General features: G+C 43.6%; 1 protein-coding gene across 8 annotated transcripts in view; it reads left to right on the forward strand.

The window, feature by feature from the left end:
• Positions 1-12,074, forward strand: part of LOC101331229 (phosphatase and actin regulator 1) — a 303,689-nt gene that overhangs the window by 88,081 nt on the left and 203,534 nt on the right. For all 8 annotated transcript variants that reach the window (XM_073810338.1, XM_073810336.1, XM_073810339.1 and 5 more), the window contains one exon: positions 11,278-11,442. In XM_073810338.1, the coding sequence (XP_073666439.1) occupies positions 11,304-11,442 (139 nt within the window). In that variant the 5' untranslated portion in view covers positions 11,278-11,303. The remainder of the gene's footprint in view (positions 1-11,277; positions 11,443-12,074) is intronic.

Below are 12,074 nucleotides of genomic sequence, written 5' to 3' on the forward strand. Positions count from 1 at the left end.
ACCATTTATTGTTTGTAGATTTTTTGTTGATGACCATTCTGACTAGTGTGAGGTGATACCTCATTGTGGTTTTGGTTTGCATTTCTCTGATGATTAGTGATGTTGAGCATCCTTTCATGTGTTTGTGGGCAATCTGTATATCTTCTTTGGAGAAATATCCATTTAGGTCTTCTGCCCATTTGTGGATTGGGTTGTTTGTTTTTTTGTTATTGAGCTGCATGAGTTGCTTGTAAATTTTGGAGATTAATCCTTTGTCAGTTGCTTCATTTGCAAATATTTTCTCCCATTCTGAGGGTTGTCTTTTTGTCTTGTTTATGGTTTCCTTTGCTGTGCAAAAGCTGTTGTTTCATTAGGTCCCATTTGTTTCTTTTTGTTTTTATTTCCATTACTCTAGGAGGTGGGTCAAAAAGGATCTTGCTGTGATTTATGTCATAGAGTGTCCTGCCTATGTTTTCCTCTAAGAGTTTGATAGTGTTTGGCCTTATATTTAGGTGTTTAATCCATTTTGAGTTTATTTTTGTGTATGGTGTTAGGGAGTGTTCTAATTTCATTCTTTTACATGTAGTTATCAAGTTTTCCCAGCACCACTTATTGAAGAGGCTGTCTTTTCTCCATTATATATTCTTGCCTGGTTTATCAAAGATAAGATGATCATATGTGTGTGGGTTTATCCCTGGGCTTTCTATCCTGTTCCATTTATCTATATTTCTGTCTTTGTGCCAGTACCATACTGTCTTGATTACTGTAGCTTTGTAGTTCAGTCTGAAATCCGGGAGCCTGATTCCTCCAGCTCCATTTTTCTTTCCCAAGATTGCTTTGGCTATTCGGGGTCTTTTGTGTTTCCATACATATTGTGCAATGTTTTGTTCTAGTTCTGTGAAAAATGCCATTGGTAGTTTGATAGGGATTGCACTGAATCTGTAGATTGCTTTGGGTAGTATAGTCATTTTCACAATGTTGATTCTTCCAATCCAAGAACATGGTATATCTCTGCATCTGTTTGTATCATCTTTAATTTCTTTCATCAGTATCATAGTTTTCTGCATATAGGTCTTTTGTTTCCTTAGGTAGGTTTAGTCCTAGGTATTTTATTCTTTTTGTTGCAGTAGTAAATGGGAGTGTTTCCTTAATTTCTCTTTCAGATTTTTCATTATTAGTGTATAGGAATGCAAGAGATTTCTGTGCATTAATTTTGTATCCTGCTACTTTACCAAATTCATTGATTAGCTCTAGTAGTCTTTTAGTAGCATCTTTAGGATTCTCTGTGTATAGTATCATGTCACCTGCAAACAGTGACAGCTTTACTTCTTCTTTTCTGATTTGGATTCATTTTTATTTCTTTTTCGTCCCTCATTGCTGTGGCTAAAACTTCCAAAACTATGTTGAATAATAGTGGTGAGAGTGGACAACCTTGTCTTGTTCCTGATCTTAGAGGAAATGGTTTCAGTTTTTCACCATTGAGAACAATGTTGGCTGTGGGTGTGACATATATGACCTTTATTATGTTGAGTTAAGTTCCTTTTGTGCCTACACTCTGCAGGGCTTTTATCATAAATGGGTGTTGAATTTTGTCGCGAGCTTTTTCTGCATTTATTGAGATGATCATATGGTTTTTCTCTTTCAATTTGTTATTATGGTTTATCACATTGATTGATTTGCATATACTGAAGAATCCTTGCATTCCTTGGATAAACCCCACTTGTTCATGTTGTATGATCCTTTTAATGTGCCGTTGGATTCTGTTTGGTAGTATTTTGTTGAGGATTTTTGCATCTTTGTTCATCAGTGATACTGGTCTGTAGTTTTCTTTCTTTGTGATATCTTTGTCTGGTTTGGGTATCAGGGTGATGGTGGCCTCGTAGAAATAGTTTGGGAGTGTTCCTCCCTCTGCTATGTTTTGAAGAGTTTGAGAAGGATAGGTGTTAGCTCTTCTCTAAATGTTTGATAGAATTGGCCTGTGAAGCCATGTGGTCCTGGGCTTTTGTTTGTTGGAAGATTTTTAATCACAGTTTCAATTTCAGTGCTTGTGATTGCTCTGTTTATATTTTCTATTTCTTCCTCGTTCAGTCTTGGAAGGTTATACTTTTCTAAGAATTTGTCCATTTCTTCCAGGTTTTCCATTTTATTGGCATATAGTTGCTTGTAGTAATCTCTCATGATCCTTTGTATTTCTGCAGTGTCAGTTGTTACTTCTCCTTTTTCATTTCTAATTCTGGTGATTTGAATCTTCTCCCTCTTTTTCGTGATGAGTCTGGCTAATGGTTTATCAATTTTGTTTATCTTCTCAGAGAACCAGTTTTTAGTTTTATTGATCTTTCCTATTGTTTCCTTCATTTCTTTTTCATTTATTTCTTATCTGATCTTTATGATTTCTTTCCTTCTAACTTTGGGGGTTTTTTGTTCTTCTTTATCTAATTGCTTTAGATGTATGGTTAGGTTGTTTATTTGAGATTTTTCTTGTTTCTTAAGGTAGGATTGTATTGCTATAAACTTCCCTCTTAGAACTGCTTTTGCTGCATCCCACAGGTTTTTGGGTCGTTGTGTTTTCATTGTCATTTGTTTCTAGGTATTTTTTGATTTCCTGTTTGATTTCTTCAGTGATCTGTTGGTTATTAAGTAGTGTATTGTTTAGCCTCAATGTGTTTGTATTTTTTACAGATTTTTCCTGTAATTGATATCTAGTCTCATAGTGTTGTGTCGGAAAAGATATTTGATACAATTTCAATATTCTTAAATTTGCCAAGGCTTGATTTGTAACCCAAGATATGATCTATCCTGGAGAATGTTCTATGAGCAGTTGTGAAGAAAGTGTCTTGTGTTGTTCTGGGATGGAATGTCCTATGCATATCAGTTAAGTCCATCTTGTTTAATGTGTTGTTTAAAACTTGTGTTTCCTTATTTATTTTCATTTTGGCTCCTTTGTCCATTGGTGAAAGTGGGGTGTTAACGTCACCTACCATGATTGTGTTACTGTCGATATCCCCTTTTACGGCTGTTAGCATTTGCCTTATGTATTGAGGTGCTCCTATGTTGGGTGCATAAATATTTACAATTGTTATATCTTCCTCTTGGATCGACCCCTTGATCATTATGTAGTGTCCTTCTTTGTCTCTTGTAATAGTCTTTATATTAAAGTCTATTTTGTCTGATATGAGAATTGCTACTCCAGCTTTATTTTGATTTCCTTTTGCATGGAATATCTTTTTCCATCCCCTTGCTTTCAGTCTGTATGTGTCCCTAGGTCTGAAGTGGGTCTCTTGTAGACAGCATATATACGGATCTTGTTTTTGTATCCATTCAGCCAGTCTATGTCTTTTGGTTGGAGCATTTAATCCATTCACGTTTAAGTAATTATCGATATGTATGTTCCTATTACCATTATTTAAAAATTGTTTTGGGTTTGTTATTGTAGGTCTTTTCCTTCTCTTGTCTTTCCTGCCTAGAGAAGTTACTTTAGCATTTGTTGTAAAGCTGGTTTGGTGGTGCTGAATTCTCTTAGCTTTTGCTTTTCTGTAAAGGTTTTCATTTCTCTGTCAAATCTGAATGAGCTCCTTGCTGGGTAGAGTAATCTTGGTTGTAGGTTTTTCCCTTTCATCACTTCAGATATGTCCTGCCACTCCCTTCTGGCTTGCAGAGTTTCTGCTGAAAGATCAGCTGTTAACCTTATGGGGATTCCCTTATATGTTATTTGTTGCTTTTCCCTTGCTGCTTTTAATATTTTTTCTCTGTATTTAATTTTTGTTACTTTGATTATTATGTGTGTTGGTGTGTTTCTCCTTGGGTTTATCCTGTATAGGACTCTCTGCACTTCCTGGACTTGACTATTTCCTTTTCCATATTAGGAAAGTTTTCAACTATAATCCCTTCAAATATTTACTCAGTCTGTTTCTTTTTCTCTTCTTCTTCTGGGACCCCTATATATAATTCGAATGTTTGTGTGTTTAATGTTGTCCCAGAGGTCTCTGAGACTGTCCTCAATTCTTTTCATCCTTTTTTCTTTATTCTGCTCTGTGGTAGTTATTTCCACTATTTTATCTTCCAGGTCACTTATCCGTTCTTCTGCCTCAGTTACTCTGTTATTGATTCCTTCTAGAGAATTTTTAATTTCATTTATTGTGTTGTTCATCGTTGTTTGTTTCATCTTTAGTTCTTCTAGGTCCTTGTTAAATGTTTCTTTCATTATGTCTATTCTATTTCCAAGATTTTGGATCGTCTTTACTACCATTACTCTGAATTCTTTTCCAGGTAGACTGCCTATTTCCTCTTCAGTTGTTCGGTCCGGTGGGTTTTTACCTTGCTCCTTCATCTACTGTGTATTTCTCTGTCTTCTTGTTGTGCTTAACTTACTGTGTTTAGGGTCTCCTTTTCACAGGCTGGAGGTTCGTAGTTCGCATTGTTTTTGGTGTCCACCTCCAGTGGCTAAGGTTGGTTCAGTGGGTTTTGTAGGCTTCCTGGTAGAGGGAACTGGTGACTGTGTTCTGGTGGATGAGGCTGGACCTTGTCTTTCTGGCGGGCAGGACCGTGTCCAGTGGTGTGTTTTGGGGTGTCTGTGACCTTATTATGATTTTAGGTAGCCTCTGTGCTAATGGGTGGGGTTATGTTCCTATCTTGCTAGTTTTTTGGCACAGGGTGTCCAGCACTGTAGGTTGCTGGTTGTTGAGTGGACCTGGGTCTTAGCATTGAGATGGAGATCTCTGAGAGAGCTTTGGCCGTTTTATATTGCATGGAGCCCAGAGGTGTCTGGTGGACCTGTGTCCTGAACTCGGCTCTCCCACCTCAGAGGCACAGGTCTGACACCTGGACGGAGCACCAAGACCCTGTCAGCCACATGACTCAGTAGAAAATGGAGAAAGAAAGAATAAAATAAAATAAAATAAATTATTAAAAATTAAAAAGTCATTAAAAAAAGAAATGAAGAGAGCAACCAAATGTAAAAGGAAATCCACCAGTGATAACAAGCGCTAAAAACTGTGCTAAAAAAAAAAATGGACAGACAGAACCCTAGGGCAAATGGTAAAAGTAAAGCTATCCAGACAAAATCACACACAGAAGCATACGCATACACACTCACAAAAAGAAAAAGGAAAAAAATCTATCTATCTATCTATCTATCTATCTATGTATCTATATATAAAGAGGGCAACCAAATCAATAAACAAATCTACCAATGAGAATAAACTCTAAATACTAAATTAAGATAAACATAAAACCAGAAACAAATTAGATGCAGAAAGCAACCCCGAAGTCTACAGTTGCTCCCAAAGTCCACCGCCTCAATTTGGGATGATTCATTGTCTGTTCAGGTATTCCACAGATGCAGGTATATCAAGTTGACTGGAGATTTAATCCGCTGCTTCTGAGGCTGCTGGGAGAGATTTCCCTTTCTCTTCTTTGTTCGCACAGCTCCTGGGGCTCAGCTTTGGATTTGGCTCCGCCTCTGCTTGTAGGTTGCTGGAGGGCATCTGTTCTTCGCTCAGACAGGACGGAGTTAAAGTAGCCGCTGATTCGGGGGCTCTGGCTCACTCAGGCTGGGCGGAGGGAGGGGCACGGAGTGCGGGGCGGGCCTGCAGCGGCAGAGGCCGGCGTGACGTGGCAGAGGCCGGCGTGACGTTGCACCAGCCTGAGGCGCGCCGTGCGTTCTCCCGGGGGAGTTGTCCCTGGATCCTGGGACCCTGGCAGTGGCGGGCTGCACAGACTCCCCGGAAGGGAGGTGTGGATAGTGACCTGTTCGCGCACACAGGCTTCTTGGTGGTGGCAGCAGCAGCCTTAGCGTCTCATGCCCGTCTCTGGGGTCCACGCTGTTAGCCGCAGCTCGCGCCTGTCTCTGGAGCTCCTTTAAGCAGCGCTCTTAATCTTACCCTCTTTTCGCGCACCCCGAAACAATGGTCTCTTGCCTCTTCGGCAGCTCCAGACTTTTTCCCAGACTCCCTCCCAGCTAGCTGTGGCGCACTAGCTCCCTTTAGGCTGTGTTCACGCCGCCAACCCCAGTCCTCTCCCTGCCTCCGACCGAAGCCCGAGCCTCAGCTCCCAGCCCCGCCCGCCCCGGCGGGTGAGCAGACAAGCCTCTGGGGCTGGTGAGTGCCGGTCGGCCCTGATCCTCTGTGCGGTAATCTCTCCGCTTTTCCCTCCGCACCCCTGTTGCTGCGCTCTCCTCTGCGACCCCGAAGCTTCCCCCTCTGCCACCCACCGTCTCCGCCCGCGAAGGGTCTCCTAGTGTGTGGAAACCTTTCCTCCTTCACACCTCCCTCCCACTGGTGCAGGTCCGTCCCTATTTTTGTCTCTTTTTTCTTTTGCCCTCCCCAGGTACGTGGGGCGTTTCTTGCCTTTTGGGAGGTCTGAGGTCTTCTGCCAGCATTCAGTAGGTGTTCTGTAGGAGTTGTTCCACATGTAGATGTATTTCTGATGTATTTGTGGGGAGGAAGGTGATCTCCACGTCTTACTCCTCTGCCCATCTTGAAGGTCTCTCCCTTATAATTGTTTTAACATGGTAATTTCAGAATAATTTTTACTCATTTTTGGAAAATGCGATTATGAAGCAGGTTTTTGGTCCTTGTGGTACATTTTTCTTAAGTCGAAGAGTGATGCTGATTTTCATACCTCAAGATGGTGTGAAGGGGCTGCATCAGATGCTCTCATTCATTTACTTATTAAACAAACCATTAGGGAGTGCCAACGATGAGAGCAAACTCGTGTCAATCCTGAATAACTTGTATCTTGGTTTTGTTTTTCATTGTTTATCTTTTTTGGCTTTAGTATATACTCCCTCCCTTTAATCCGTAGCAGAGGATGTTTTAAGTTGGCTGAACTCATAAAAAGCCTCAACAGGGATACTTTAAAATTTTTACGTTTTGTGTCTTAGTTGTTTGGAGACTCAAAGATGGGAACTCTTCCAACCAAACGTAGATACTCAAATAGACATGAAATTTTGTGTATTTTTTCGGGGGTTTGATCCCCACCCCCAAAGCCCACTGGGACCCAGAGAGTGTTTCATTTGGGCCGCAGCATCTGTTTAGAGAGGTACTGGAAGATCATTCTGGTCAGGAGCTCAGGCAGAGGTTCCTGAAGGGCAAAGCAAGAAATGAGAACTTTCTACTGTAAGTTGTGTGGACTCCTTGAAAGTCTCTGAGAAGAGTGGGCTTCTGGAAGAGTAAGCTAGCAGCAGTTTAAAATACAGGTTTGAAGGCAGGAGATTAGGGTTGGGAGGGTAGGTTTGGAGACTTGCAAAATCTGGACAGGTAACAATGAGATTAGCAACTGAAGCAAGAAAATTTTAAAAGGTGATGCGTAGAAAAGAGAAGGGGATCTTGTGGGAATCAGATCACCAGACTCTCTTGAGTTGGTTTCCATCCTGGACTCAAAACCTCCATGGTGTGGTTTCCCACAATTGTCGCTGTGTGGCTCTTCTCAGCTACTGAGTGTTGTTGAGGGAGCACCAACTCCAGCAGCTGATACCCTTTAAAGAGAATAATTTCCAAATTCAGTGTTGCTCCAGAGGCTGTTCACTTCCTCCATTTGGCTTCTGTTTACTCATTGCAGTTGGTTTTTTAAAACAGTCTCCTCAGCCTCTCTGTAACCCAAACTTACTTAAAGTCACCTCAGTCTTTATCTTCTTCCCATCAGGCTCCAATAATCCATTTTATCCACTGCTACCAGATTAATCCTTCTGAGGCTCCCATCTGATCTGTGCCATTTGTGACCAGATATCTCAGTTCAGATGTTCAGTGACTCAGAGTAAAGTCCTCTGATGACGAATTTCTATAAGTACTTGTCATCCCACCTCTTCTCCTCCCTAAGAACCTTGTTTCACAAAGTTCTCAATCTCTTCCCTACATCTTCAGCCTCTTACTCTGCACTGGCTCTTGCAGCTCAGCCTACTGACGTGATCCCGTCTCCCCATCCTGACACATTTCCTTCGGTTGTGCTCCGTTACCTTAAGAAATAAAGTCCGACTCCTTAAAGAGGTTTGCAGAAAACAAAAACAAAAACTGCATTATCTGGTTCCAAAGCCCTTGTCCTTGAGCGACCATCCTGTTCGGCTGGCTTCTTCCCTTTATACTCAGAGTTCGTTAAAAAATGTAAAGTCTTCATTATCTCCCCAGTCATGGAAAGCAAAAACTTAATTCTTGCTTCTTTGTCCTCCCCCATGTGTATCCAGAAAATTACCAAGATAATTCTTCCCCGTGCTGGATTGCATCTTTTTCTCTGTGTCCCTTCTGTCCCTCCAGACGAGTGTGGTGGCCTCCTCATTACCTTCTCTGCCACCTGTTTCTTCACACTCCAGTTCAAGATGCCATTGCTGTGAAAATGATTCTCCTAAGAAGCACATCTGGTTGTGTCCTGGTGGTAGGTCTTCTCAGTCAGACTGATTAAAATTGAGCCCCTCCTCCACCAAGGCACTCTTGATCTCATTTAACTTGTATCATAGTCACTTTTTTTTTTCCTCCCCCAAGCAAGTATCTTTTTTGTTTTTTTTTTTTTTTTTTGCGGTACACGGGCCTCTCACTGTTGTGGCCTCTCCCGTTGCGGAGCACAGGCTCCGGACGCGCAGGCTCAGCGGCCATGGCTCACGGGCCCAGCCGCTCCGCGGCATGTGGGATCTTCCCGGACCGGGGCACGAACCCGTGTCCCCTGCATCGGCAGGCGGACTCACAACCGCTGCGCCACCAGGGAAGCCCAAGCAAGTATCTTCTACCATACTCTGCAGTTGATTTAGCTTGACTGTGGAATGTCTGCTGCTCACCCTACCTCCCAGGGTAGGCTCCCTGAGTTGGAGATTTTTATCTATTTTTATCTCTTTTTATCTGTTTTGCTTACGGACATAGCCTAAGTGTCTGGTACAGAGTGAGCTTTCCATACATGTTTGTTGAATGTCATAATGTCAATCCGCATTTTCGAATTCTCTTCCTTCTCCCTCTGGGTATAGGATAAAACCCAAACACCTAATAAACTTCCCCCAGGCTTGCAGGATCTGGCTCCAGCCCCCTCTCGCACCTCTCACCTCTGGTTCCCCATCTTGGCTGACACTCCGGGTTTCTCTGGGTTTCTTGAAGCTCCCAGACATGCCATGTTCTTTCAGGCCTCTCTGTTCCTTTTGGGTCTCTTCCTCTTTCCAGGAATCCACTCCTCTTTCTTCCTCACGTGGGGAGAACAGTTCCTTTTCTTTCGAAATCTAGCCCCAAATGGTACGTGGCACGCCCGGGGGGGTGTTTTCCAACTCTGTGAAGCAGAGTCAGCTTCTCTTTGCCTCCGTTGAATTTGGCGGAGTTCCCCGTCACAGCAGTTTCCACACTGAGCCTCTGTCTCTTCCGCTAGAGTCTGCTCAGCCGTGTCCAGATCTTCTGTGCATCTGCTCCAGAAATAATCAGTGTCTGGCGCACTATTAAGTGGTCACTTGAGACAGTGATTGAAAAGAGGGGCTTACCCATGCATTGAACCACGTCAAGTCAAAAGTTCAAAGCGGGCGTCCCTGGTGGCGCAGTGGTTAAGAATCCGCCTGCCAATGCAGGGGACACGGGTTCGAGCCCTGGTCCGGGAAGATCCCACATGCCGCAGAGCAACTAAGCCTGTGCACCACAACTACTGAGCCTGTGCTCTAGAGCCCGCGAGTCACAACCACTGAGCCCGTGTGCCACAACTACTGAAGCCCGCGCACCTATAGCTCGTGCTCCACAACAAGAAAAGCCACCGCAATTAGAAGCCCGCGCACCACAACGAAGAGTAGCCCCCGCTCGCCGCAACTAGGGAAATCCTGTGCGCAGCAATGAAGACCCAATGCAGCCAAAAATAATTAATTAATTAATTAATTTAAAAAAAGTTTAAAGTGCCTTCGCCATGCAATATGTCCAAATCGTTACTGCCTTCCCCCGCCCAATTTATGTCCCCCATGTTCCCAGCTTCCATGAATGAAGGGGGCCACTCCGCCGACGTGAACGTGGCCATCAGGAATGACCTGCCTCCTCTCCCCCATCCACCCAGTCAGTCCCGGGTCCTGTTGACTCCTGGCTTCCGAGATGTCACTCAGATTCATCTCCTTCCTTTCCGTCTTGCCCAGGAGCCTTTGCCAACCTGTCGTCATCTGTCACCATTGCACACGGCCCGGCATGTGGTTGAGGGTTCCGTATGTATCTGTTGAATGATTGAATCTCCTGGTTAAAACCATATTGGATGGTAGCAGGTAGCACATCAGGCTGTAAGATCGAGATTCCAAGAACAGCCTGTGTTGCAAAGTCCAGGAAATTTTTCTGAAGGATGGTGTCAAGAGGCCCATCAGAGTGGTTCTGGATTGGCCGCAGCTCTAGATGTAATTGGACTTTCTGGAACGGCAAGTCCCTCCCACCTGCCTTGATTTCGCCAAGGAGGTTATTTTCTCAGAGTATGCCTGTCATAAAAATTCAAGTCGGGGCCTCTTTACCTCACTGAGATCTATAGATGCTCATGTACGTTGGAAAAGAGTTTTATTCCAAGTGATAAGCGGTCAGAGTGCTTGTGGCCCTTAAGAAAGGGTCCCCTGGGCATTATGAGTTTGAAGGTCTTCATGTCCTCAAAACGTCAAGCTGTTGGGATTAGTCTAGATGGTACCCAATGTCACGCTCAACTCTCAATTTACAGGAGTTTTTTTTTTTATTAAAGCAAAGCACCAGGAACAAAAAGACCTAGACGAATTGTGGCAATTGTAAAATCTTATGAAGTGTAAGTGTTTCTAAGCACGGTCAGTGGATTTTAAGGTGGAGGCACTCGTTCAGTAGATGCTAGTACTTCTGCAGGTCTGGGTGAAGCATGGTTGTAGGAAAGAGCATTGTGGGTGGTGGAGATGTTGGCGCTGGAATAGACGGTTGATAAATGTTTTCTCCCTCCTCTTTTCTCAGCTGACGGTGTTAGAGTGATGGCATCTGTCAAGTCTTATTTGAGAAAGTGCTGGGCCAGTAGCTACGCTGTCATTTGACTCTTTGGATGCCCTGTCCCTGCCTCGTAGGGGAGGCTCCGATGGGTCAGGGGCGCTCCGTTCCTCCTCCAACACCTCATCCTTTTGCTCAAGCCTAGGTGAAGGCTGGGCACATTTGGTTGGGGTGCTCCAAATTCCTAGGGCTGGGCTGACTGTCACCAGCCTTTAGAACACGTTGGTAGGACTTCCATTCCAAAAGGCAGAAAGAGAAACGGAAGTTGGGTCATGTGGTTTCTGTCATCTGTAACCATGGCAAGCATTGGCCATCTGTGAGGCTCCCATTTTAACACTTTTCCTTCTCTCGCTCTTTTCCATCTCTTTCTCGGGAAAATAAGCTGAGGAAGTGGAGAGGCTGGCAGCAATGCGATCTGACTCCCTTGTCCCGGGTACCCACACCCCACCCATCCGGAGGAGGAGTAAGTTTGCCAACCTGGGAAGGATTTTCAAGCCTTGGAAATGGAGGAAGAAGAAGAGTGAAAAGTTCAAACACACGTCTGCAGGTAAGATTATGTTTTCCTTTGTTTCTCATCGGGCGTTTGTTGACTTCAGCTCTGTACGTTCATTCGTAGAATTTAATTACCCCAGGCTGTCGGAACCAAAGGAAGAGAATCCAGCCTTAGGGTTGCTCTTGTGTTTAGTGATCCTTCAGAAGGATGGAGAATGGCTTTTAGGTCCTATGTGTGTTCTCATGGCTCAGGTTTTTGGTTGTTGCTTTGCAATTTATAAAACCACCACTTCTATTTGATCTATAAATAGCTGAACTTGGAACTCCACCTTTCCCATACCTGTATGCTTTCATTCTAGCGTTGACAGTCCATTTCTCATTTTTCATCCTTATTTTCCCCGCTCCCATAAAAATCAACACAGGAGCAGAAAGTAAGTTATATATGGTTATTGGCAGATAGGAATAGGTTATTTCATGGAGACAAAAGCTCGAGTAAGTGAAGCATCATTGTAATGACAAAGATAACTATATAGTTCATAGCCGAGTGGACAGCAAAGGAATCTGGGTAAAGTCAGCGTGGCAGGGGTGTGAAGAGCACAGACTCTGGAGTCAGACTGTATGAGTTCAAGTCCCAGCTCTGAAACTTGGTGGCTGCATGACCTTGCTCAACTTAACTCTGTACCTGTT

The sequence above is a fragment of the Tursiops truncatus genome, chromosome 10 (genome assembly GCF_011762595.2).
Source record: "Tursiops truncatus isolate mTurTru1 chromosome 10, mTurTru1.mat.Y, whole genome shotgun sequence".
NCBI lineage: Eukaryota > Metazoa > Chordata > Mammalia > Artiodactyla > Delphinidae > Tursiops > Tursiops truncatus.